This window comes from Platalea leucorodia (assembly GCF_965183815.1).
Source record: "Platalea leucorodia genome assembly, chromosome: 16".
Classification (NCBI taxonomy): Eukaryota; Metazoa; Chordata; class Aves; order Pelecaniformes; family Threskiornithidae; genus Platalea; species Platalea leucorodia.
In genome coordinates this window covers 8,554,092-8,582,011 of record NC_138838.1, presented here as the reverse complement: position 1 = coordinate 8,582,011, position 27,920 = coordinate 8,554,092, and the positions used below count along the sequence as shown (strand labels likewise).

The following is a 27,920-nucleotide window of genomic DNA, read 5'->3' as shown; positions in this document are numbered from 1 at the left end:
TTTCCAAAACCTGACCAGTAATGTTATAAATGTGCACATACAGTCTTATAACTGCCAGAATTGGGCCACCAATCATTAAATTGGATAAAAACCAAACAGTATACTTCAAAAAAAAAAAAAAAAGATGACATGTCCCCTAACCAAAAAAGCTGGTATTTATTTAGGCATGCGTTACTGTGCTTAGGAATTGAGGACCATGATTTCTGAAAATAAATAATTAGAAAGCAGCTCTGATGCAGACAGCCGTTTTTACACTGGAGTGCAAAGCAAAGGCCAATGCTCTCACGCTTACGCAATTACTTTTGAGCATGGCTATCCAAGACACCAGCATATGTAATACTTCTCAAAATACTATTAAAATAAGAAGCATTTCTTGGCTCATTTTGCCTTGCTGCTTTCATCCATACAGAGCTACAGACTCCACTCTAAGTTAAAGGTGCTACAATCCTAGGCAAGTAGACAGAATTTGCGAGTTCTTTACATTGAAAGATGCTGATGCCAAAAACATATACACAGAATGGACTCTCCTGGCGTGCTAGTTAAGACACTTGGGATCTTCATCCTTGTTTCTCCCCCTGCCGTTACTACACAAGACCCGTCTACTTCAAGCTGAATAACATATAGTAAAATTTCAAGAGTTTAGTATCTAATTTGTACACCTTCCTACTCTCCTCCAATCTTAAATTTTGATTATTTGAATTTTCAGGTGCACAGACAGGCTGCTTGCTTTGAAGCATGCGATGCCTGTTCTGCAGACAGACCTTTGTTTGGAAGCCATGAAGCAACAGCACACACTGCATCGCTGAACCAGCAAAATTCTCTACCTGTTTTCTAGCATCGTATGGAGACCACTTCTGATCACGTTTATCTACTACAGTTGATCAAGTTTATCTACTACTGTTTCTGTCTTAAAATAAGTTCTAGAAAAATCAAATTGGAATTGACTTCGAAAGTTTTACTTAAAAGTTCATTTGCATGTGGAGAAGGCAGGCTTAAGTCCTCTGCAGGCTTCACTGAGCTGCGCATAGTTGTGGATACTACGATTACTACATGAGAAAACCGATGTCACTGCCAAAAACGTCTTTAAAGTTCAGAGTATGTAAGATACCCCCTTCTTTTCAGCAATCCTATCCACATAAAAAGATCACCATCGAAAGTTCAGTGTTTACTACACTATAAATACATCATCATAATCTCAGAAATTATACTTTTAGGCAAAGAAGTCACAATTAATAAGTATTTGGTTTTAGATCTTTTATGAGCAAAGATGTTTTAATGTGTCACATTTCAAGAGCATGAATCTTTCTTTACAAGAAAAGAAAAAAATCACTTCATAGATCTGGAGCTAGAGAGGTCCACAAGATTTTCTGCAAATTAAAAGTGCATGGAATACATGCATCATCCTTCATACATAAAATATTTTGCAACAGGATTGAAAACACAGTAAGTGTTAAACAATATTTAGAGTTAAAAGTACCTGAAAAGAATCTCTCCTTGGAGACAGAGATCAATTGAACATCCTCCTGGACAGCTGTGCAAGTTCTCAACAAATGCTTTTCTGTACAAGGGGTTTAAAAATTACACAGCAAGTTCTGGAATATTCAAAACAATGATTTGATAGAACAAACATTCTACAGTTACCTCAATTCCATATTATTTTGTTACAAACAGTTATCATGGCCTAAGCCCTGTGCATTGGTGCTCAGATTCACGGCCTCATCCATGCAACACTGTCTGTCTCAAGAAATCAAACTTTAGCTCTTGTACTAAAGCCCAAATGAGCGACTGAATAAATTCAGCAGCTTTTCCGGCACTGAACCCCTTCCCTCCCATGTAATTTGACTCATTCAAATTTCAGATATTAAGTAGTAGACTTAACAAAGAGAGGTCATGTATAAGCAGCACAGTCAAAAGCTACATCAGATGTAGGAAGACTAGCAGCTGAAAAATGTGTTGAGCATCTTCGAAGGCAGAAGTTTCCAACACCACTGCTAAAGAGAAAGAGGAAAAAGATTAAAATGAAATTAAAATATTAAGTTTGTCATTTCAGTAACTGTGTTTTGTCATTCAATATCGAATAAAGCAAAATAGTTTACTTATGCAGTGATGAGGGAAACTTGAGAGAGAAACTAAGTCATCACCTGTCCCTTGAGAGATCAAGTCCGGAAATCAAGACTGGTATTTTAAAAACTTCACTTTTCCTAGCCTAAAAACGCCAAAGTTTTAATGTGTAAGTGCTATTTGCTATTATTTTCTAAAACCAGAATTATATTTGCATCTTAATACAGGTGTGTGTGTTGGAAATTCAATAGCAATAAAATTGAGTTGGAAAAAAACCACACTGCATAAAAACTATCTGGACCTACACACTGGCTAGTAAACTAAATTAAGACACAAAGGGTAGAAGTTTTTAATTTGCCTACTGAGCTGCATATGGAGCTTATTCTATAACTATTCTCTGACTACTAGAAAGCAGGCAGAACTATGACTAGACTGATTATTAGCAGTTATCTGACCAGACATAACTGGTCTGAAAGGGAAACAAGCAGCTTAGCACATAATAAATCATTTCATCCATCTTCCTATGAACAGTTAGGAAGTTACATTTTCCTCTCTTGCACTCAACGAGCAACAAACCTGATTATTTAAATTAAGAGGAAATTGAATCCACAGCTATCTTAACCAGGCAGATATTTAGACGGACACCATTAACTCATTCACCACCATCATGACACGTTCACTTAAATCGTAAATGCAGTAGTTTCTTCCACTTCATCCATGTGGAAATGTTCCTCAGAAAGGAATTATAATGCAGAAACAAATACTATCCATCCAGGTGGACTTGACATTCTAGCACTGACAGCCTGCTGACAGACATAATGAAATAGCAAAGACGTTCCATGATTACACGTATGGCACAGCAGCCAGTGGAGTGAAACAAGAGCCCTTCCAAATCTGAGCTAGCAAGGGAAATAAAATTACTTACTTTAAAAGTTTTTATAACAGTGAGTATACCTTGCAGTAAATATACTCTTGCATCTGGCCACTCTATTTATTATTAAGGTCCATCATTTCCACATGAAGTCCCTTAAAGAAGTAGATACTATCACTAAACAATAGTTTTGTTCCAGCGGTATCTGATGATTAAATGACTGAGCTTTATACATGTCCTTGTGCATAATTAGGCTACAGTAATCAAATTCTTTCTGAAAAACCCTACCACTAACATACCAGCACCAAAGCACGTAGGCACTGCAGGCTCAAATCTGTTTGACACACGTAAAACACCTGTTCACAATGACAGAACAGCAGGTAAGCTTCCAGAAATGCCTTCCTATCTAACCCCATTCCATCAGACCTGGGGTGTCCTGGCTTTTGCCAGTGAAGTTACTTCCACGTCCATGCACACAAACTCAATGAATACCGAATGTACTTTTGTGGAGAGAAAAGACTAAAGTTTACACACATCCTAGACTGACACTTGCTTCTTTTATAAGTATGCATATAAATCTGCTTCGGGTGAATTCATTTAATAGGAACATTTTAATTTGTTCCTGAAACTCCTGACCAAACTTACGTCGCCTTTGGTCCCTCACCCTAAAAACAACTTCCCATTCATCAAGCCAACAGATGTTAGAACTACAAATGTGCAAAAGACTTCTAAACCATTGGCTTCCTTTGTGAAAAGACTATTTCAAAGTAAGTGTAATCTATAATAAGTGCAACCTTCCTTTCTGGAAATCTAGCTACGGCCATGCCACGGTAGCCTGACAGGCAGGTCAGAACCAGGGGCAAACCTAGACCCTTGCAGTGGAACTCAGTGCCAAACCCAGAACCTGGCTTAAATGCTGTATTTAGACCTCGACCAATAAGTCACAGTATTACCATCACATCAGAAAGGGGTGTAAATACAGTTGCAACTCAAGCTCAACATTCTTGTCAGTAAGAATAATTGAGTAAATCTATACTGACCAAGTGAGTTAATTTTGGTAAAAATGTGACCACCTTTACTGACTACACTTCACAGGCTAAACTATCTGGCTAGCCACGGATTCCGCTTTCTATTTCTCCTGTGCGTTGTTTTTCTTTTCTGATCTACAAGTTATCTGAAAACTAAAAGCAGCACAAGATATGCATACACACAGGGTACACTTTCAGAAATTCTTTCATTTCTGCCCACTAGAATATAACTGGAATAACCGACATGTCTTGACATCTGCTTAGGAACACTTGTGACAGGTAAAATAATGCTTATTATCTACAGGTATCCTATCCAGCAACCTTCTTCCTAGTCATGACTATTTGTGAAGTGCGCTGTTGCTAAATGAGCTATTTACAAATGTAAACTATGTAATTAAAGTTTTAAAATAAATAGACAACCTTTACATTAGGTAGCAACTCAACAACAAGGTAATAGATCATCCAATTACATCTTTCAAACAAAGTGATCTGTGTATGCTGCTTGATTTTTTTTTTTTTTAAATGAAGAAAATCCTTGGCTCACAATCTCGTCTCCAAGAACTTCCTTGGTTTTCTTCCTTTACGCTGGATAATTGTGTAAAAACTCCTTAAGTTTTGTCGGATAGTCTGTCATCACTCCAGTTGCTCCCAAATCAAATGCCCTCTTGTATTCTTGTTCTTCATTCAGTACCCAAATATACACCTATGAGATGGGATAGGGAGACAAATTATTACAGGAAATACTCAAATTTTAAAAAGGTGACTTTTGACCTAAAATGTTTCATGTGAAAGAGATGATGCTGCACGTATTTAAAATGATACATGATTACACTGTGATGCCAAAGACACGCACACAAACATATCCAATTTCTTCCCCCTCACCCTCCAAAAGGGGTTATTTTCTAGTGGTGACTCCAACTCCGTTTTGTTACCTGAGACTTCAGGTATTTCCAAAAGTCAAAATATTATTTTGTGAAAAGCCCAAAATAGGTAAGCAGTTTAGCAGATTTTGTAGGCTTAAGCTTGAAGTGGGGAAAAAATAACTTAAAGGGATTTAAGTTAAAGAGCCTTTTTCCAAGCATACAATTCTTCCTTTGCAACTGCAAATATATACAGAACTGCAAATGTAACAGCATAAGCTACTGCTCAGGAACCAAAAAGCCCCTTATCCTAGCAACACAACAGAACATGTTGGGGAGAACATGAACCCATCTTAAGGCCATATTTGGCTGGTTCAAATTGTCACTAAGTAAAAAGCACATTTCCTTTAGCTTTGCCACACTGTACCTGAATGCCCCGAGCAGTGAGGTGGTCAAAAAGTGCTTTCCGCATTAGCAATCTGCAGAAAGGAGAAAGATATTATTTACAAACTTGAAATATAAATTACATTTTCAATGTCCGTTGATGTTCTGTAATAAGTTTTCCATAGAGCATTTAGACTCAATGTTTTCCACAAGAAAGTGATTAGAAACCTAATTATAGAAAACTTTTAGTTCAAGCAACTAAAGACTGATTAACACAGATACCCAGAAATTTGCATTAACTATGGACATTTGTATCAACTCTTCTGAAGATCAAATCCAGCAGATTCCTCCTTCATCGTACAGGTAGCCTGTACCATGTCCGATGAATCAATCCCTTTGCTTTCAGGAGAGATTTGATCCTTCACACCAGAAGACATGAAAACTCTTGAAACACAGAAGCAAGGGCCAGAAGACACTGAACTGCAGTCACGTTCAACCTCTGAAAGCATATGACTAAGTTTCCTCTGAAGCACAGATAGTCTTAAAATGCGAAGTGTTCCGTGTAAGCCAAACAGTATCTCCTCTGACAACATTATGAAACAGTCACAGTCCCATGAAAACGCGAAAGCTGCATTCTGAATCTACTTGCATGCTAATTACCTGAACACACTTAACGACAGAAACTAAATAGACTAAATTGGAATAATTCCCACTGTTACTGCACCTCAGTATGTTTCAGAGTATGAAAAATAAAAAGCATACAGGAACACCTACGTAAGATTTTAATATGATTTATGCTGCACTGACAAAAAAGCTAGAAGAAACTGAAAAAAATTACAACATAACAAGTAGCTACAGCAATAGCTAGTCTTAGCTGCTTGAGCCAACTGTTAATATATAGGCCAAATATAAATGAAAATTTAACAAGATTAAAATCTTACGCATCAGCTAGCCAGATAATAAATTTCTGGCTTCTTGTCATCTTCTGTGGTTCTTTCAGCCTGTTAAAGAACAGGAAACAAAAAATTACCAGAGCACAGATTAAAATATTATTTGAGATGTTCTTGCAAAAGGAACATGAAGAATTAATCTTGCAGTTTCTCAAATTAGCGCAATAATTTCACTAAGACAGTGACTTAGAACAGGGTTACACAAGAGAAATGAGCTACGTTTAAGAGAAGCAGCAGAGACGGGTACTCAGCAGCGTTTGGAGTAAAGTATGAGAAACAAAGAGCACGTGAAATCTCATATCCACCCTATTACTAACTTGCCTCTTGGCCTTATTCAGACTAAGTTATTCTCAAGAAAGAGGAAGAAAAGTGCAAGAAGTAGTTATTTGTACAGCACTGCTGCATATTACTATCTAGATGGCATCAGCACAAGCTGCGTTGTAAAGGCAGCTGCATGAAGGCAGTATTTACAGGAGATGCTGTAAACAGGAAACACTGATAGACACAGGCACCCCACGCTAACACCTGAGTAACTCAGAGCTGGCCAGAGTCAGGTTAAGTACAGAGGAGCAGAAGATTTGCATGGCTTTCTCTTGGGAATATACAAAAGTGCCTAAACTAGCAAAACAGTATCCTCAGCTTGAGGATACCAACAAAACCAATGCTGAAGCTGGCATTATCATTCACTTGTTTTACTGTCATTTCAGTGCAGCACCCACCGACGGACTCTAACTCACTTGAGGATGATTGAAGGCATGGGAATTTCCAAGAATTCTTCCTTGAAAGGAATGAATGGCAGCAGCCCAGTGTAGAACAGGCCAAGAAGCAGGAGGACACGTTGCAAACAGAAGATGACGGGAATGTCAGCATTCTGCAGGAAACAGGAAAGAAAGATTCTAAATTATCTTGGTAGATTGTTGAGTCTGTTGCAATTAAATTTTACGTTTAAAGTTTAGCACTTGCACCTAACGATTAGGCTGGCAACTGTTTATGATATGCCTGCCACTGAACTCAAATTACCCCTTCTGGTAGCTTGTAATCCAAGCAAAAGTTTTATGCAATTTGAAGGAGCACTGGGACCTGAAAAAGCAAAGTTCCACTGGTCGCAGTGCTGCTTTTGTTACCTGCCTTCATCGTCTTTCCAGACTGTATGACACTATGCAGCATTTTATCTTAGGCTAGTATTACCACAAAGAACAAGCTGTGCTATAGCACAGGACTTGTTACAGTTTGATATCACATCAACTCCATTCACAACACATTTTTAAAGATGCTGGTTTGTGAATCAAAATATTTGGGCATTGATGCTATGAAAATGAACAAATAGAACTGCTGTTCAGGTAGGAAATCGTGTGTTGTCCTGCACAGATACATCAGAACACTATCTGTACTCTCAACTAGATCAATTTCACTCAGGTGCATAACTCCCTCGGACTAAGCACAATTTTAATTTAATTCTGAATTGTACAATTCCTCAGCACAAAAAGGAAAAGAATCTATAGCTGTAAAAGAGCTTTACACCAATACAATTGTGTGTCAACTAGTGGCCACATCCATTATTTTCATAAAAAGAAACACACAATAAGAAATCCTTAGAAAAACTCCTTTTGTACCAGATGAATGATGCGCAAAACAGGCTCTAAGAGCTCCTGGCATAAAATCATAACACCCTATATTTTATAGAACAAGAATAAAACATGATTAAGCTTAATTCCTCAAGTATTTTATTGCAGAGTGCATGGGTGTTAGCTGTGCTTGATTTATTGTAACAGTGTAGTAAGCAGAATACAATTTAAATGCAAAATTTCTCATTATATCTGAAGGTCTGGCATAGCTGGCTTGATCTTTGTTTACAGGGTGCTATTCTGTACATTTTGTCACCACACAGTAACAAGCAGGCGAGAACAAAGCTTAGCTGGACCCATTCTTACCTCCTTAAGACACTTTGATACAACCTCGTAATTGACATTCCCCCATACCGTCAAATGCTCTCGCTTATACTGACTCACAAGCTCCGAAACCTGCAATATAAGAAAAGCAGAACCCTAACATGTATTCATTGAAAATTATGTGCAGAATTATTTAACTGAAACTCTACTTGTTAGTTTTCAACTACATAAGTCATTACAGAAAAGATAGTTCTTCTGTACTCTCTCCCATCTTAAGATGACTGTGCTGCTTTGACTGGAAAGAAACAGGCGTTCAGGTCAACAGGTAAAAAGAAAGACCATTATACCTACAAAAAACCCTAGATAATTTAAGAAAACGAGATGGCAAAATAGTATCTGACGGAAAGCAGATTTCCTTTTCTGTAATGAACACTTATCTTTACACCGACATTATGTTTTTACGATGCTTTGGTAGGCAACAGTCTATAAGGTGACCCTTCATACAAAGTACAATCCATAGATGTGTCTAGCAGGGCAGCATCAGTTTCACGTCAAGATAAAGGGTCAGTAAAGAGCGGTTTGCTGAATATCTGGCACAAGATCACTTCTCTGTCTTCTGTATTACCTCATAAACGGAGCAAGATCTAACTTGCGAAGGATGAAGCAGTCCAAGAACAGAGAGTTTAGCGTCACAGACTGCTAGCAACTCCAAGGAACTTTTCTTTTGGAATTTCAACATCATTACACCACATTCAGTCTCAGTACAGCATAGATTTTCATGTACCTTTTTGATCAACACGTTGTTGTTCACTTTGATGTCAATGTTGACAGGAGTTTCTGGAAATGCCTCAAACACCTCTTTCAGGAGTGGAATACGGTTGTCTTTTCCCTCGCAGTGACATTCTGGGGAAACAAGAAAGTTGTCACTGCTGTGACCATTTTTAATACACCACAGATAAAAGCTGAGATGTCAGAGCACTTGTCATCTTAAACTTTTTTTAAAATATTATATAGTTCCTAGAATTAGTGCACTTTTAAACTAAAAAAAAAAAAAAAAAAAATTACTTCACTCAGATAGTTGTAATTAATTATGACAAGCTCACTTCCATAATGAAAATACCCTCAGCATATTGCACATTTATGTTTGAACTTCATTAAATTCAGTCATTATTTAGCAACAGTAGGAGTGCAGGCATCGTTAAAATCCTGAAATAGCAAACATGGGCTCAGCTACCACATACCAAATGCAATGAGATTAATATGAAACAAGACCAAACGAGAAAAATGTTTCCTTCTAGGAAAATTTACTGCAGAAGCATAATGAGTACAGGGAACAGAAGGCAAACCCCCCAGATTCTATTGCCTGAAACTGCTTGGCTAGGGAATTAACTGAAGGCTCTCGCCATCTCTTCATATTACTGTACATAAACAAAAGATATACATGTGTGAAAATAACACGTTGTGGATCTCATCTTGGTGCATTTTAAGTATTTCACAATTTTGAACAGAAATGTTTAACACAAAATTTGTTTGCTGGGCAATTCAATTATGGAAAGGCTACACAAGGCAGTCACAAAGCCCCTCGAGCAAGCAAAGGCATCTGGTATCATCTCTGGTAGCCTTTTCTAGGTGGAAGCGCTCTCAATTTTAGCCTGTATGCTTTATTCAAATTATAGTCCCACGAACCACAGTTTTCACAAGAAAACAGGTTAATCTTTTTCTAGATTTTCCTCTCTTGCAGCAATATTGGTACTGAACTTTAAGTCATACATACAGTAACTACTACTGTTTCCATTCACCCTTCTGAAAACGTCTGTATTATCTAACATCTTGTAGTACTTCAAGCCCAGAGTGCACCAGCACAAAGGCATCTGAGTTATAAAGAAACTCTCTTCTGCCTTCTCTTCATTTTTTGGTACAAGAAATTTTCAATCAGCTCCCTCTGATGATCTCACAAGGGAACTGGGAAGCAGTTGCAGGAAGTAAACAAGCAAACAATTGAAATGTTTACTTGGAAAAAACATATCTTACATCTTAAACTTAGTCACTGCCAACTGGTATGAAAAAAACATACTTTGGTTTCTAAAGCTAGGATTATATTTTCTTTTTAAAACTTCTCTTATCAAAATACTGATAGAAGCAAATCCACTTTTCTACTCCCTTGGCCAAAATAAGAAATTGCCACACTACAATAATGGAAAATTAGTTATGGGTACTATCAATTGGAACAGCAAAAGACAAAAACTTACCTTTCTGAAATGTGACATCCAACTTGCAGAGATATGGTGGAAGTTCCTTAGAAATAAAGGGAAATGGAATACTAATTCAAATGCATAATCTTGACTTTTCTCAAAAAAGACAAAAAAAGTTACAATTCCTAAGCCATGTAAGTTATTTTTAAAGATAAAATTTTTTTTTTTTAAAATCTTCTTGCCCAGAAAGTGATTTAGAAGTACTGTGTTCATTCTTACTTGATCTGTTTGGCATTCTTAGACTTGTGTTACCTGTAGCTGAGTAAGGCAAAATGTTTTTAGATGTCTGTCTGAAAATTCTAAGAATTCCACTTAAATATCAGCTGGAAAGACAGTTCCGTAAAACAGGCTTTTAAAACTGTCAATGCAGGTGGGATTCATCTACTGGTTCTCCCATTAAAAAGCTGGTCATACGAGAAGGAGCTTGTTGACTAAGCCTCCTTTGTCATCAGTATGGCAAAACAGGCCCACCTCCAGAAAGCTATTCATCCTACCTACGATTGCACAGAGTTAATCACCCTCTGGAAGCATCCTGGTTTTCCTCCCTTGACTACAGAGGGAGCCTAGTTAACTTTTTGTTTTTTTTAGTAGGACAGGATGAATCCCCTCCTTAGATTCTGGATACTAGACACACAACCTTCCTGCCCACCCCAGCCACTCTACAAATGCATTTTTAAACACTATCCAGCACTAACGTTTTTTCTTCAACTTACAGAGTATTTGAGGTCGGATATGTTGACATCAACTCCTGTTGATCTCTTCAGGTTCTCATCATGGGACACAACCACTTGCTCATCTTTCGTCAGATGACAATCGAGCTCCAACATGTCTGTTCCTATATTAACCGCACTGGAAGCAAAGAAGTCTGCCTTGAACCACACATGTATTTCATACAGGTCCAAACCTAACACAGATATGTTATCCAATTAAACTGATCCCAGTGGAGGTACTTCAGATGCTTTATGATGCAATGAATCCTTACAATCTTGTTGCAAAGCAAGAAGCAAATAACTGCTGCAGTGGGAAAGCTGATGCAAGAATAAACAACGTATCGTGCATCAGAGATGGGATTTGAACTCAGGAGCTTTGGCTCCGTCTTCCATAGAAATCAAGCAGCGTACCTGTCAACTGCAGCCTACCACCTCAGTATTGAGAAACCTACTTCTAAAGTATTGCTTCAGCATTTTGAGTGTGATGTTTATTAGTATCAGCACGTTTACCACTGGAAGAAGTGAGCTCTTTTAAAAAAGTAATCAATTTTGTGGTAAGCATAAACAACATACGACAGGGATGTGAAAGCCTTTTTTTACTTGATTTAAGTTAATCAGGAATGGATGGATTGGGAAATTAGCAATGGTGCTTTCAGGCTTTTGGCTAGCAAAACTACATTTCAAAAAGTTATTATTATTTTAATGAAAAAGTTTTAATTTTAAATTAAAAAAAATAAACCACTAAAACACCCAGACATATTTTTCAAAGAAAAATAGCTATTCCTGTTCCAATCCGCTGCTTTGAAAAGTTCTAATCCAATCCCAAATCCACTCTATAGAAGCTTAGCTCATAGTAGGAGTAAAGAAAGCAGAAAGTAGTAATAACACTGATGAAAAATAAGTACAAGAAACCTTCCACCAGAACAGAAAAACTGAGCTTTATTCCAATGAGAAGCAAATTGCTCATTTCATTAGAAAAGATACTCTGAAGGTGTCATTCCAGCAGACAGCTAAAAGTCCCAGCCTGAAGCCTCAACACCTCCTTCAAAGCACTGGGCTGTTCTTTTTACCCACCTACGGACAAACGTATAACATCTGTCAGCACAGCCTATACCGGACCCAAAGCTCTGCGACTTCGGAAACAGCCCTTTCCTTAAGAAAAGGGCTTTATTGACTGCTGAAGTACAGACATGCCATAAACATTCACAAATGCAATAACAAAACAAAAAAAAATTAGAATATACTCCCATAAGTGTTTAACACAATTTCTACTCCAGCTGGGATAATGATCAAGAGGGGGGTTGTCAAATTAAAACCAATTTGTTAACGGTTTTCCAGTGCCACTAATTAAGAATTAGGAGAGGAACAAAATCCTATTACACATGGAAGATACACAGCCTGTTCTGTGTAATCTTCCCTCCTGAGGAAAAGCATCTCCAAATATGCTGCAGGAGATGTGCCAAATTTGCAGAAGACGTTCCCATCTAGTCCCACGTGTTATCATTTAACCAGCAAACTTTATTAGAAATATTACTGCTTAAGAAATTCAGGACTGATGCTGCGTGGAAAAAGGAGAACAACAACCTGCCTTGTTAACAAATTTGCGAATTTGCCAGGCTTTTACTAGCAGCTTGCTGTGAAATAAGATTCCTTGAAGTGCTGTGTTTTTTCAGCTGGAAATCAGTTTGTTCTGCAGCTCTGTAATAACGCATCAAATCTACATTGCTCCAGAGAAGGCTCCAGATGTTCTCCAGATTCAGGAGAACGTGTTGGATTCAGATCCAGCTGCCCCAGAACTCAAGCTGTGAAGCAGACTCACATTTGCAAATTAGGATGATGGAGCTCTTTGCCTGTGTTTAACTCCAACTGTTTTCAAGTAAAAGGGCATACCAGGAAATATGTAAAAGCCTTACCTTGGAAACTAAATTCCATTAGGCAAGGCCTAACGCAGCACAATGTATAGAGTTTATAAATACTAAGTTGACCACGTACTTTTACTGCTGTAACTACAGTGTTTAAAAGCTTTCTCTCTAAATCAAGTAAGTTCATAAAAGAAATACAATGAGAAAAATATCAGGAGAGTTTACTTAGCAGCTTCTTGTCAAGACCACGCTAATACATGGCTGTATTAGGGACAATTAAACACGTAATTAAATTCATATGACATTTTTATGCCAGATCCCCAAATACTTTAAGACACTGCAAGTGTCTCTTTTAGCTTAAAATCAATTATTTTAAAATCTAAAACCACCACAGAAGCATTTAAATACAGTATAACATGATTACAGCCAAAAAAATCTATTAGGTATTTTACCATGCAAACAAAAAAATACTGTCTTTGGTAGAAAAAGCTTATAATTGCCTTCCAGAATATTTGTAAGTTAAGCTAGTATAGAACTTGAAATTATCAATAAGGCCTTCCCCACACACACACTTTGTTTATGTATTACTATAATAATTTCTTCATTATCATGCAACAGTATTAAATATTCTCCAATCACTGTTAAAGTGTAAATAGCATAAATAAAACTATTTGCTTGTCAATATTTAGATTACTGTCAACAAAGCAAAAGCAAGGGGGTAGGTCTTGCGTTGCAGACAAGCGTTCCCTTCCAGATTCAACTACATCGGTGGTCAAATATGCCTGCTTGTCCAAACCTGCAGAAACAGCTCTTGGCAGGCATGCCCCATTTGGCTTCATGCAAAATTCGATGGATTATAAATTGATTCGTTCATACCAGCCATCTGAGCCAATCCAGCTGATTTTTCACCATGCAGATCACCAGTCTTCTACCCAATTCCTTTTGCTAGCTTACCAGTGGAGATGGGAATGAGCAGATGGGAAGGCCATTACCCCTCAACAGAGGAAGCCAGAAGACCTTCTACTGCCTAATGCAAAGTAATCGCTCTGACTCTGCTTTCTGCAGAAGTAACATGCCTTTATTATTCAGCCAAGACAATTTCAAAACAAGTAACTGAACTTTGCTATTGACAGTTGTGATGAGTTCAAAAAGCGGACCTCAACGCATTTGTTACACTATAGTCGTAAAATAAGTAAAATGGTCAGAAGAGAGTCAGACAAATGTCTATATTATCTCAAAACATTATTTGACTCCTAGCACAGTCCTTACTCTTAAGTACTACAGCTTACTTCTGGGAATGAAATAAAAATAGGTTATGGTATAACTTTCTTTCTAAGAGCCCTATACGTATAAAACCAGTATGATACTAAATGAAAATTAAGAAATGGTTAAAAAAAAGCAGCACTTCCCAGAAACCGTGGTAGCAGACTTGAAAAAAAGGCAGGCCAGCAGGAAAAAAAAACCCACAAAACTATGCTAAGCTTCCATGGAGATAGAAAATAGTGCTGTACTTTCAATAGCACTGTTTGGTTGGGAAAGCTGGCACTCCTCAGTCTGCAAGTAAATGTGCGAACTGATGAAGCTACTTAGCACAAAGCAAATAAAAAAACCCAAACCAACCAAAGAGAAGCCTACATAATTTGGTCACTGCTCATTGGCAGCTGGAGTTTTAGATATGCTGCTTCTTCAAATGCCTTTGAGAACCCTGTTAGAATTCACTACTTAAATGCTGGAGGCTTAAAAGGCTTTCCAGTACCAACTCCATTTTAAACCCCTAGATAAGAGGCTTTCACACATTGTGCGAATGAAATATGCGTATGAAGGGAAAAAACATAACACAAACATTTTTAATAGTTTTACAGATGGTATATGAAAAGTTAGTTAACATTAGGATTTTGGTCACAATAATTCTGGGAGACAAGTTATTAACCTTCTATATAGAGGAGGGAACTGAATACCATGAAACTGTGGAATATCTAAGAGAATTGCTTACAGCCATCATAGCAGCGAACAGATTCAGACTTCCTGAAATCCAGCCTTGTATGCTAACTGGCATATTGGTATAGGCTATGATCAGAAATACCTTTTGAGAGACATCAATGTATCTAGAAAAATCAGTGTATGATAGCAGTTACAAAAAATAGCTTTATAATGATAAGTTAATGGAAGCAATTGCCATTAAACATGGAAGCAGTATTGTTTCATGTTTTATTAGCTAGCACAGGAGGAATCAGGCCTCAGGAGTTTTATTTCCAATTGCCAGTCTACCACATTATTGTGTACAAATCATAGTTTGTGGTATCTCAATTCCTTCTTTTTGAAACTGGAGTAACATTTAGCAATCCACAGACGTCATCCAAAGGAGAGATGACTTGTAGAAATAGGACACTGTACCCCAAGCAGCTGATGGAAGTCCTATCTTTCTTGATTGCTTCACTCACAAAAGACAATGAGAACACTACTGATTTAGGCATTATTGGCTCCATTTGTACTCACTGGTGAAAGGCTGCCATCGTGTTTTCCAGATTCTCTCCAGCACCTACAAAAATAACATAAACTATAACATGTTACAAAACCATTTTCTTCCCCTCAATCCCAGTGGAAATAAAAAAAAAAAAAAAGGATTTTTAAAAGTACATATTTTGAGGAGATATTTGAAGGAATGAATATGAAGTTAGAGTCAGAAATCCCTGTTGCCACTAACCTACTGGGGAGACCCAAAAGACAGGACTTGACAGGACTTTCTCAAGATAAAACAATTAAAAAAAGAAAAAAAATAGAAAGCTGTTATCTTGGATTTGTGTAACACTTTGAATATACAAAACAAAGTGGGTTTTTTTACCAGAGGTTGGGCACCCTGTTTTTCCTTAAAGGCGTTGTATTTGGCTATGACAATATGCTCCACAGGCATAGGAACAGCATATGCAAAAAGTCTATTTCAGAGTTAGAGGAGTACTAAGAGGAACGGTGACAAGAGGGGACACACACACACACTCTCTCTAAAGCTGATATTCCCTAAACGCGTAACCCAGTTGATGCTCCAAGAGGCGACAACCTCTTTTTTCAGTGCAAGGATACCTCCCGAAACAGCACAAATCTGTCAATAAAGGCTTATGCTGCTGGCAAAGAGAGGTCTCACACACAAGGACGGAAACACACATCAACTCCAGTTAAGAAATGAAAGGACACGCAAATTAAATTTTCTCTCAAGCAGGAGTAAACTCTGCAACTCTTAAGCCATCATTCTCTACATAAAAATCTTTGAAAATCAGCCTGCTTAGGGCCTCGGAAAGGTTGTGCCTTCTCCCTCCCTCAGAAAACAGGCAATATTATACACTGAAAACCAAAACAACTTCAGGAAAATACATGTACTGATGAGGATATCTACGCACATTTTAACTCCTCTTTGACAGTGATGAGTGACAGACTTTGTAAACAACAATTATAAAAGCTTCAATTAAGGCCTTGCCTATTAACAAAGCCTTACCCGTACATACTTGTCTGTGTTTAGTTACTTAATTAAAGCAATGCAATTCTATGCATGCATAACTAGCAATTTCAAATTGTTGTTATCAGGTCAGCTTGCATTGGTAAGTTTACAAAATGAAAGACTCAACTGACATTAAATTGTAATAAAATCTGCATGGTTTAACGTAAACCAATACAGTAAGTCCACAGCAGCTTCTCTGATCAGACATCTACCAATATTTTATGGAATTTGATTGCAGAACTAGGAATAAGCTGAGTGGCAAAAGTGACCAAGGGATAGAGGAGAGCATGAGAATCTCCTTGTGTACTGATGACTGCCTGACAGATGGGAAAAATTTGCATAGAACCTGGATGATTAGTTATAAGTTAACTGCAATAAAAATTGAGGTTTTAGATAACTTATCAGCTGTGACAATACAGCCCATATATCCTGAACGGTAAGAGAGGGGGGAAAAACTGATTCAGTCTTCAATTTGTGAACAAAACAACAGTATTCTAACATTCCTGGGAAGAAATTTCCAAAAATAAAACTTTAAATGACTGATCTAACGAGTCACATGTTAGGGAGGTAGGTATGGCGAGTCAAACCAGTTGGTAACAAAACGCCTGTCTTGTAGCATTTTGGGGAAATGATGAAAAAAGTTAAGAGATCAGCTGAAACAGGAATTCTAAATTAGCAACATGGGTTTTGCAAACCACACTCAGAAAAGGGAACTACGACAAGCAAGTGATTTGATGTACTAAATCATTTTCCCTCCTTAAAAATGAAAAGGCTGGGCTGACTGAAGGGCTTCTGACATTTACTTAAACGCACCTCCACATTCATGTATTGTGTTGTGAACTACGTGCATTTCCCACGCAGAAATTACCTTCCCCAGCATGCTTTAGCATCCTGTGAGCCAAAACGGCCACATCCAAACATTATGATCGCATACTCTGAATTTTGAAAGCACCATGATGGAACAAGAAGTCAATGTCAAGCACTGGCTCAAGGAGATGACCCTCAGAAGTTCTGTTGGTTTGGGTTTTTACCCCCAATGTAAGCAAAGAAGTGCGTTAGCAAGAATGTTGCCGGCAGGTCAAGAGAGGCGACTGTGCCTCTCCACTCAGCACTGGCGAAACCACATTTGGAGTGCTGTGCCCAGTTCTAGGCTCCACAATACAAGACAGACATGGATCTATGGGAACAAGCCTTGGGAAGGGCTGTGAAAATTAAGGGATGAGAGATTCTTGCATACAACGAGAGGCTGAGGGTGCTGGAATTGTTTAGCCTGGAGAAGAGAGGCTCAGGAGGATCCTACCAACATTTGTAAATACTGGATGGGAGGGAGTAAAGAAGACTGAGCCAGACTTTTCTCAGTGGTGCCCAGGGAAAGGACAAGACTCAATAGGAAAAAACTGAAATACAGGAAATTCAGTCTACAAACATAAGAAAAAACCTTTTTTTTTTTAATTGTAAGAGTGATCAAACTCTGGAACAGGCTGCCCGGAGAGGTTGGGGAGCCTCCATCCTTGTACGTATTCAAAACCTAACCGGATAAGGTCCTGATCAACCTGCTCTAGTTGCCCCTGCTCTGGTCAGATGAGATGATCTCCAGAGGTCCCTTCCGATTTCAACTATTCTGTGATTCTGTAAAATCATCATGCTACCCTGTCTCAAAGACCCTGCAATCCAGTCCATGCAGCTGGCATTGATAGAGGACTCTAAGACAGAACATCAAGATTTAATTATTGATCTCAGAAATGACCAATTTTAAAATCATGCAGAAGTGAAGAACTAATTCAGGGATGCTTCCACTGACGAGCTATAAACTGAGATAAGAAAATTCTTGCATGAAGAAACCCACAGACTTAAAAAAAACTTCACATACAAGGCTTCATCTCAGAGAGGAAAAAGCCAAACAAGTTAAGTGTTACCTTGATCTCGGAAGTTAATAGGAGTAATGCAATAGGAAACGTGACACTGCATCTAAAGCTACAGCATGACTAAAGCCTGATGAGAACTTAAGTCCCGTAGGAATTTAAGTTATAAGGTAAATGCTACAGAGAGTAAAGAGTAAGCAATCTTCAGTCTCATAGTACCTGATAAGCAAAAAGCTGCCGAGATATTAAGGGTTGTACTTCTACCACAGGTGTATTTCACAGTACACATGTGGACACAGAACAATTCGAAGACCGTGGACTTTGTCTCTGAACGCCTAATGAATAATCCTCCCATTGAGTAAGGCTCTCCTGTTGTTCTAATGGTGCTTAGCGCAACTGGCCGAAACACTTGCATTCTAGGCTTAGGGCTGTATATCTTACCTAAGGTCATTGCAAAGAAGTGAGAACAAAAGGAGATTAAAGAGATCATACCAAGTTCCAACAGTTTTTAACAGCTGGCAAATTAACAAACAGATAACAGTCAAAATTGAGAACCTTTGCTCGTTGCACGAAAATACATACCTACCAGGAAACAGCTAATATATGTATTCCAAACCAAAAGGTGCATTTTATGCCATACTTAAAACTATAAAGAAACTTAATCTGTCGTATAAACTAAATGAAAGAAATGCAAGTAATAAAATCTGTAAGAGATCAGCTCTAATTGTTGTATTTTAGTCATTCAAGGCAGTACCTGTAGTTAAGGACCATTGGCTAAAACGGTGAACGCTGCATAAACTGGCACTAGATACAACATTGAAAACTGTTTAAACTCAGCATCTGACATATCTCCCGCAGAATTTTGGGAGAAATACTAACGGACTATTTTCACGAATTGAATGAGGCAGCAGGGGAAAGCGCAGAACTGATCTTCACAGAACAGGAAAATACAATTTGCTGTATCGTTTTTCCTCCCGATGCTTTGGAAAAGGTAAATGAAACTTTAAAAACATCTTTTAGCTATTTCAGATAGAAGCAACCAGCCTGCCCACAAGGCCTGGGCGCAAGGTGTACGGAGGGGATAAGACTCTCAAAATGGGATCGGTTTTACCACGGCACTGAACCATTAACCATCTCCGACAGCAAGGGGAGCAAGAACAGAGTCACAGCAAACTGCATTGCTTCCAAAACCAGAAAGCCAAGCAAATAGGCAATTAGAGGCAGGAAGATTGACCTTTTGTACCTGATCTAAGCAACAGTCAGCCGCCTCTCTCATTAGCAAGAGAAATACCGAAACACCGAATCATTAGGAAGAAAAAATACAGACGTTTGAGAGGGAAACCATCCCGATCGGAACCCACGTAAAACAAGCCGATTTCGGCTGACGCGTTTTGAGTTCGGAGATTAATTCAGCTTTGAAATCAAGCACTGGTCAGCAGGTGGCACCTAAAATTAGGTTGCGGGAGGAAGGTTTAGAGGGAGCCCGCTGCGAGCGACGGGCACGGCGCAGCAGCCCCTCGAGTCCCTCCCGGCAGGGCTGGGGCAGCGCCCGCCCGCACCAGGCGGCAGGGAGAGAGGCGTCCCGGGGGAGCGGGGGGACATCGCCCCCCGGGGGCGGCCGCGGGGGCCAGGGGAGCCCCTCAGCGCCCGGGGCCGGGGAGGGCTGCAGCCCTCAGGGAGCGGCGGGCGGCCGCAGCCTTCGCCCGCCTGAGGGGAGGGCGGGAAGCGGCGCCCCCCGGGGCCGCGGCGGGCAGGGCCCCCCCCCGCGCCCCCTCACTCACCGCCGCGGTGGGAGATGTGCCGGCAGCGGAAGCGCTGCCGCTTGGGCCGGTGGAGCAGCCCCGGACACTTGAGGAGAAGCGCCGAGGTGAGGACGTATCCGCCCAGCGTGGAGAGCAGGTACAGCGTCGCCGACATCCTGCGCCTCTCGCCGGCTAACGCCGCTCCCCGCCCGGCCTCCCCCGTCCTGTCCCACCCCTCGCCCGGCCCGGCCCGGCCCGCAGCCGGCTCCCAGCGAGGCGGCGGCGCTGCCGGAGCCGGAGCCGGAGCCGCTGCCACTGCGGCCGCGCAGCCGCACCGCCTCCCCTCCGCCCCCGAGCCGGGGAGGAGGCGTCAGTGCGCAGGCGCGGGGGACCCCCCCCCCCCCCTTCCCGCCAAGGGCTCGGCGGTCTCCTCTCAGCGGGGCTCGGCCGCCTCCGCCGGGGGAGCTCGGCCTCGTCCCTCGGCCGGGCCCTCGCACCTCCACACGCCTGCCACGGCTGGCGCTTTTTTAAAAATAGTTCACAAATGCTGTGAGCGATTTCCAATTACACGCTTTAATTTCCCATTTTGCTTTCCGCCCGCTGCCTTAGCATAGCCGCATCTCACAGAGACAACTGTTCTCTGTAGTGCTTTTCATTTTATTGATTGCGCTCGGGAACCGCTAAGTGCTTGGTAAATGTAAATTCATTAAGGTGTGCAGAGGGAGATACTGTCGTCTTCACAGACAGAGGGAGGTGTTTTCCACACCAGCTGATCAGAGATGTCGTACGCCAAACAGAAACCAGGTCTCAACTCTGGTCATGCAGGCTAATTATTATAACAAATTGTCAAATTAAATTTTTTATCCATGCTAATTAAAAACAAATATTCTAGAAACTAAATTAGGTCTCAGCATACAGCCACTATCACTAATACATCTTACCTTGACAAAAAAAGTTGATTTACTGTCACTAATTTTTTGCCACCGACAGCCACGCGTGAAGCTCGCAGTATTTAAGCTACCTTTCAGTACATCATGTAGCGCATCTGGAAAGTGTAGTATAATTACCCAAACTCCCTCAATTTGAGATTCAAACTGGACCAAAACCACCCTTTTAGCAACCAAAAGTCTGTTTAATCACTACAAGTTAAGCTACGCTGACAATTAAGCTGCAGTTGCTTATAATGAGCAAGCTTATACAGCTCTGCATTTTCCACAAATTGACCAGCAGGTTTAGTTTCCAAAGAGATCTGTCATTCCAAAATATGAAATTAAGTTGGCCTTTTAACAAAGTCTGATCTATGAATACAAATACAGTAAAATATTTCAACTTGATATAGGTAAGCACAGTTTCTGACTATAATGTTAATACAAATCAGAACTGCAACGCCTTTTTTTTTTTTTAAAAAGACAATATCAAAGACAAATGATTTCTACATCACCACATTAGAAGCATCTATTGTTTACATACAAATAGCTTGTTCAGAAAAAGAGAAAAGATTCTGCCCATCATTGCCTCAATATGACAAAGGAAACTCTTGATTTCAGGCAATGCCCGTTTTTAAATATTCCTAAATATGTACGCAGAAAGATATGATGGGGAAAAGCACTATCATCAAAACATCTAGTAATACAGGCTCCAGTATATTGCGATAACCTGCTTTTATTTTTTACATAAGAAAATTTAATAAATGGAAAATTTACATGTCTCGGATTCCTTTCTCCGCTTTGATATCAGACCTTATTTTCAATCTGACTGTGTTCCAGTGAAATACAGTGGGCTTCACTAGATCACAGTGATGGCTGTTGGGTAACAGACATGAACCAAAATCCATAATTTGAATTGAAGATAGTCTTTTTAAACTAAAAATCAATCTACCTGAGCAATTCTTATTGTGTAATCGCTTTCAGTATTCCTCGGAGAACTTTGTAACTCATTAATTGTTGGCTTTCTTTGGGAGGAAAGCAGGGTCCACGTTCTGTCACGTATGCGTAAGGAAATCTAAGCACCCACAGTCCGTCAGATGGAAGGGTTATTTCCTGCTTCTCAGGGTAAAATACAGGACAAGGTGGTGGCCCTGGTTGAACCTGAAATCAAAAGGAAATACGAGTAGATAATCAAACATCATTAGAATTAAAAAAAACCCCCAAACCTAAGAGCAAACTGAATCCAAGTAAGTCTATTAAGTCTTGCCTACAACCAGGTTCTCAGCCACTTGAGCATGGTCCAGGAAACCACTGTGCTGTTATCGCGAGACATCCATAAATTTCCAATTTTGTCACAGTGAAGATGCTGAATTTAAGGCTGCAGATTAGGCCCTACCAAGGGGGCCCACAATACAAACACAAGCCATTCGCCTCTCGGGCAGTAGGAAACGCTGTGTTAACAGCAGATTTCAACACTGCAGCACAGGTATCCTGGAGCTGTTATCTCACTCTAAACCAACGTGAATTTTCAAGGATTTCAGCAATATTTAATATGGCTCTTGTATAATTCGTATGAAAAGATTCAGAAAGCCTTATTCACATGAGGAACTGATGCAGGAACCCACGTAACGGATTTTCCAAATAAAAACACACCCTTAGGAGTCAAAAGCTGTGATACAGATGTAAGCTGGGAATGAAGAGCAAAGTAAGTTATCAGTGCAAACTGAACCTTCAATTCTTGCCTCAGTTTCAAACAATAACACGATAAATTGCAAACTGCATTGAAATTTTGGTGTTGGTGTCAGGTTTCAGTCAGTATTGTTCCTTTAACTGCTAAAACAAAGCAGGTTCATATTTGAGTTGTTGAAGGTGTCCCATAAAAGAAGCCAACTCCGTTGTCTCGTGGCACTTCTCAAACAGCTCAAAGGGTTGCAAAATGTCCCAAATCTGCCTCCCCCCCCCATATGGACACGTTTCGTGCTGACTGTTGTTACTCAGTGACACTACTGTACAATGAACACCAATTTTCTTGCCATAGACTAACAAATAATAAGCACACAGTATTTCATATAGCAGTAATTGAAGGAAGATACACTTCTTTATATTTTACTACCTTAAAAAGTAATAAAGTGTAAATGGAGCTTTTTCTCCATTTTTTTAATACACATTAATACACAAATCTCCAATTAAAAAAAAACCAACACCTTTTCACCTCCTAAATTCAAAGGGTAACTAATAGTAATTAATCTCAGTGATGAGTCGCTGCTTTTCTCTATGACATTTAAAATGATAAATTCATTCTTACACAGTCACTGCTCACTTGTTATCTTTTTAAAAAGAAGCAATTATTACAGTATGGAATGCTATTAATTCATCCTTGATAAAATATTTTTTAAAAACTTACTTTATCTAAAGTATAAAGCTGGCATAAGCCAATCTTGAAGTTTTTAAAAAAAACCAACTGTTGATAAAACAGACACTTTTGGCGACTACTGCCTTAGAGAACTTGACTGAAGTTGGTTTGAGTCGCAAAGAGTTTTTGTAGCATCCCTCTGCCACCCTTTGCCCATCACCCTTCTGCCTTCCAGTCCTGCAGCTGACATTGCAACAACCAACCCTTGCTCTGCTGTTCCCCGATTCCCTCTTCCATTTCTTACCTGAGGTGTTAACGTGATCTGCAGCGGAGCGTCAGGCACCACCACAAAGAGCCTCATGAACTGAGCGTAATGTGGCTTGAGTCCTCGTCCCTGGGTCGATGACAGGATGTACAGCGGCATGTCAGAATTGAGGGCCTTGATGGCGGATTCCTTTGGCCCCCCTCCCATCACTTTCATGACCTTATCAGGCCCTGAACACATGAACCTCCTACCACGTGCGTCTTCATATTCGAATCCTACAAAAGCTCGAGCTATGTCATCTCTCCGTCTTCCTCTCCCCATCACAACCGCACTTCTTTTTCCAGGAACAGCCTTGTTCGGTGCAGGCCAGGAATTGGTATCTAAGTCTCCTTCATCTTCAGTTCTCGTCCTGATGACAATGTCCCAAGGCATCAAATAGTTTGTACCCGGGATAAAGCCCTGTTGATCTAAACCTGTGTGGAAGTTATAAGCCTTAGCAGGCCCCAGCTTAACCAGTGACCAACTGGAGAATTTGGGCAAAAGGCCTTTGGGGCAATTAGAATGGAGCATGCCAGGGAGGTACTCGACAGTGGATGCCTGGCGATCTACCAAGCTTGGCCTTTTCTCACTTTTGGAGTCCCCGCTCTGCCCGTGACTTTCTGCGTTGTCCCCTCCACCCTGGGCATCAGGCGGGTAAGTGCCCAAGCTGCCCGTTGACTGACCCAGGCTGAGGGCTAAGCTCAGGCCTGTGCTTTCTCCCTGAGTCTGAGGTTCTTTTTCTTTAAGTTTCTCAATCTCGCCTTCCGGAGGGGCAGGCGACGACTCATCCCGAGCAGGTGCCGGATCAGGTGTGCTTGGCTGAAATATGGGAAAGTTGATGTGCTCCAGTTTCCCACAGCATTTTTCTTCCAGCAGCTATGAGAAAGAAAACATGGTTAACTTTCCATCTTCCACCTCGGAGATAAGGGAGTTCAGAGTCATAACATTCAGCAGCTACAATTAAGATTCAAGAGGTTTGTGCTATGTGAGAACCAAAGCAGTGATAGGAATACGGCCCGCAGACACGATGGATTTAAAATTCACATGAACCAACACACTTGAAGTGTAAATCGATGCCCCTGTGTGCAGGTACTGGTGAAGACTGGAACTGCCCACTCTGCGCAGCCTGTTGTGCGAACCATTTCTGCTCCCAGAAATCTCTCCCCCAAGCAACATTTACAAGTTGATAAGGTTAAGAGGAAACTTACTGGTAGTCACTTCAGAATGCAGACTTTCTTGATGAAGCAAAAGCATTGCTTGAAGCAAAACCAGAGACCTAATAGTTACCTGGTAAAAGTCGTAATTAGCTGCTTTGATATCAAAGGGGTCATCCCGAGGAGCTTGTTTCCTTCCACAGTTACAGGCACCAGTGGAACGAGCCCGGCTGTTGTGGTACAGAATGGGAGGATTTCTGTCTGCTTCTGGCTTCTCCCCTGAAAGAAAACCAATCAAACCCTAGATAAAATTGCTCACCATTTCTAGGCATTCTTTAACTCCCTTCATCCCCTGCTTCCTCCTTGCTATATACATATGCAAAATCATTTGCCAGCAATGCCAGTTTGTCAAGCAACTCCCTCCCTTTCCCACTTTTAATACAAGGTTCCAGTGTAGGTTACACCACTTGACGGAATCTTCTTTTGTTTTTACAGCCTCTTCCTCAAAGGTATACATAGTTCTTTTGCCTGCAATAAATGTATCTCAGACAGTTTCTATTCCTTGATCGACATCAATCAAACTATTTAAAAAAAAGGGGAGGCACTTATGCTTCCTAGAGAACTTTTGTTCTCTTACACATCTCTTGTTAGAAGGACTCCAGTGTAAGGTCTCTAATTAGCAAGATGGAATCAAAGTTACTACCAAAATCAAAGTTACTACCAAAATCAAAGTTACTACCAAAATCAAAGTTACTACCAGTGCACTCGCTCCTAAACATTACTCAACATAAAGGAAACCTGCACAACAGCTCTACAATAATTAATCCCACTACACAAAGATGAAGTTTTAAAGCTGCCAAGCTTTCATCTTCCATAAACACGCCAGAGTCGGTGTTTTCAGCCTAAGACAAGGCATTTAAAAGCAGATACAAAATTAAACCATAAAACCCAATTACAAGTGAGCTTCTTTACCTGCTTTTGGAAGCAGATGAAACTTATGCACGCAGTGCTGGTCAGTTAAACTTCGCTCTTCGCAAAGCTGATGCCCGTTGCTCCAGAACTTGTAACAGTCCTCGTTCAGCTGCATGGCGTACTTATGAAAGGCTGGGCCGCGGGCGTGCTGACTGTACACGCGCAAGGCCTGCGCCAGCTGGTTCTTGTGGACCGTCATGGTGTAATTGTGGGGCAGGTTGGACTGATAGGCGCTGTGGGCCATGGGGAGGGCTTTCTGGCAACGGTTTTCAGAGAACTTGGTGTCTATATCTAAATAGCCTTCCAAGACTTTGATGCTGCCCATGATTTTTGAGCTCAGTTCCCCGGTGAGAGAGGTCGGGTCATCATCTTTGCCTTCAATGGTCACTTCATACAGTTTTAAAGCTGCAGCAACCCACTTCTGGTAGGTTGGGAGCTCGAAGTGAGAGGGCTGCGGGTTCCTCCCCACGCTGTCATCGAAGCCCTTCTTGCTGAGCACCAGCTCCACGTGCTGCCACAAGAACTCCTTGAGGGTGCAGTCCACGAGCTGTCCAGAGGAGCTGGAGCTGCTGCTGCTGCTCTCTGCATGGAAGGACAGCTGCTGCCTGCCGTGCCGCATCATCTGATACCTCCTGGGTCCCGACAGGGTGGGAGCCAGCAGCGAGTCAGTCTCTCTCATGGTGCAGTTGTTCCTGAGTTGGTCAAGAAGCATGGCCACTGGATCATCTCCGTCCTGGGCCCCACCAGCCACAATGTACACGAAAGCCTGGTTAGCAGGCACGGTGAAGAGACAGTTGATGCTCTGGTTGGTTAACACCCTGCTCTTGCGGAAGATGCGGTAGATCTGATCCTCCAGAGCATGCTGCAACCTCCTCTTGGGGGAGTGCTTCTTGGGGGGTGGCTTTTCCAGGTGACCGCAGGGGTCCTGGCCCCTGCTTGGGAGGGGATCCACCTTCAGGGCCCCGTTGAGCTGGAAGAGGAAGAGTAGGCGTGGAGGGCACGGCCTGCAGTTGAGCTTCCACTCCTTGCCGACCGGGCAGTCTTTGATGGCAGCCTTCAGGGAGGGCAGGACCTTCTGCCGCAGCCCGTCCAGCGCCCTGAAGACGCGGTCGTAGGTGATGTCGAAGGAGCAAGTGGGGTGCACCAGCAGCAGGATGTGGCAGACGGAGAAGAGGTAGAGGAGGCTCAGGCAGTGCAGCTTCTCCTGGTGCTTCCAGAACTCGTGGGCCTCGGCGTGAGGCAGCGGGGCTGGGCCGCCGGAGGGGTGTCCGGGCCCGCTCTCCCTGCTCTCGGCCGCCGCCAGGTCCCCGCAGGCCCGCAGCAGCTGCGGCGTGTCGCAGATGGAGGTGAGCACCAGGTACAGCACCCGGCTCTCCTGGCTGTAGTAGGCCTGCAGCTGGTTGTAGTCCTTGGTCGCCGGGTCGCCCTCCTGCCCCGGGGCGCCGTCCGCCAGCTCGGGGTCCTCCTGCTCGAAGAGGGGGAAGACCTGCCGGTCGCAGACGGTGCTCACCAGGGCCGCCTTCTCCGAGCACAGCTGCAGCGCCGTCTTCCCGAAGATGCCCACCACGCACACCTCCTCATCGCCGCCGGCCGCCGCCGCGCCGCCCCCCTCGGCGGCTGCCGTGGCGGCCAGCAGCAGCTCCCGCAGGCTGACGGGCCCCACCGCCGCCCCCATGGCTGCCCCCGCCGCCCCTCCGGGCAGCCCGGCCGCCAGCGGCATGGCCCCGCTCCGCCCCGCCCGCGCCTGCGCCGCGCCCGCCCGGAAGCGGCGGCCCGGCCCCTCCCGCACATGCGCGGCCCGGCCTCGGGCGGGGCGGAGGCGGCGGCCGGCAGCGGCGCAGCCCGGGGAGAGCCGCGGGAGCGGCGAGGCGGGCCGTAGCCGAGCGTTAGCGCGGCGTCACGGAGGTCTCCCGTCCCCGAACAGCCCGGCCCGGGTGCTGAGCGCCGCGGGGCCGCGATTCCCCCATGGGGCAGGCGGTGGCAGCTCTCTGGAAAGACCCGCGTCGCGGCCAGAGTGGAAACTCGCCGGCGCCTAAGTCAATCCTCTCACAACCCTACGAACAGCCGTACCAAGGGAGACCCTTTGGGCTCTCCTGGCCGCGGCGGCGGCGCCCGCATCTCCCGCTGAGCGGGGCGTCTCTGAGGTGCAAACTCCTGAGCTTGCACAGAGGCCTGGCGACAGGACCTGGGCTGAGCTCCGGCGCCTTTCGCTCCTGGAGGCTCGACCTTTGCCCGTTGAGACAACCATTT

The 27,920-nt window shown here is 42.1% G+C and overlaps 2 protein-coding genes across 4 annotated transcripts; both read right to left on the bottom strand.

Moving 5' to 3' along the window:
* Positions 1-1,346: 1,346 nt before the first annotated feature.
* GDPD1 (glycerophosphodiester phosphodiesterase domain containing 1) lies at positions 1,347-20,136 on the bottom strand (the record flags this gene model as incomplete). 2 transcript variants are annotated; one of them, XM_082328479.1, is made up of 11 exons in its annotated part: positions 1,347-1,988; positions 4,505-4,663; positions 5,248-5,299; positions 6,146-6,205; positions 6,892-7,025; positions 8,086-8,175; positions 8,828-8,946; positions 10,293-10,338; positions 11,009-11,144; positions 15,364-15,406; positions 20,001-20,136. In XM_082328479.1, the coding sequence occupies 10 exons, from the start codon at positions 20,134-20,136 to the stop codon at positions 4,541-4,543; spliced, it is 939 nt and encodes a 312-aa protein (XP_082184605.1). In that variant the 3' UTR covers positions 1,347-1,988; positions 4,505-4,540. The 2 variants fall into 2 exon arrangements, with proteins under 2 accessions (XP_082184605.1, XP_082184604.1); XM_082328478.1 differs by having other exon boundaries at positions 1,347-4,663.
* On the bottom strand, positions 11,123-27,390 carry SMG8 (SMG8 nonsense mediated mRNA decay factor; the record flags this gene model as incomplete). 2 transcript variants are annotated; one of them, XR_014229994.1, is made up of 6 exons in its annotated part: positions 11,123-11,144; positions 15,364-15,406; positions 21,840-22,048; positions 23,545-24,420; positions 24,832-24,977; positions 25,671-27,390. XR_014229994.1 is itself a non-coding variant. In XM_082328477.1 (4 exons), 4 exons carry the CDS (start codon positions 27,388-27,390, stop codon positions 21,851-21,853), a joined length of 2,940 nt encoding a protein of 979 aa, XP_082184603.1. In that variant the 3' UTR covers positions 20,553-21,850. The 2 variants fall into 2 exon arrangements, 1 of the variants encoding a protein (XP_082184603.1); XM_082328477.1 differs by lacking the exons at positions 11,123-11,144; positions 15,364-15,406 and having other exon boundaries at positions 20,553-22,048.
* Positions 27,391-27,920: the final 530 nt, after the last annotated feature.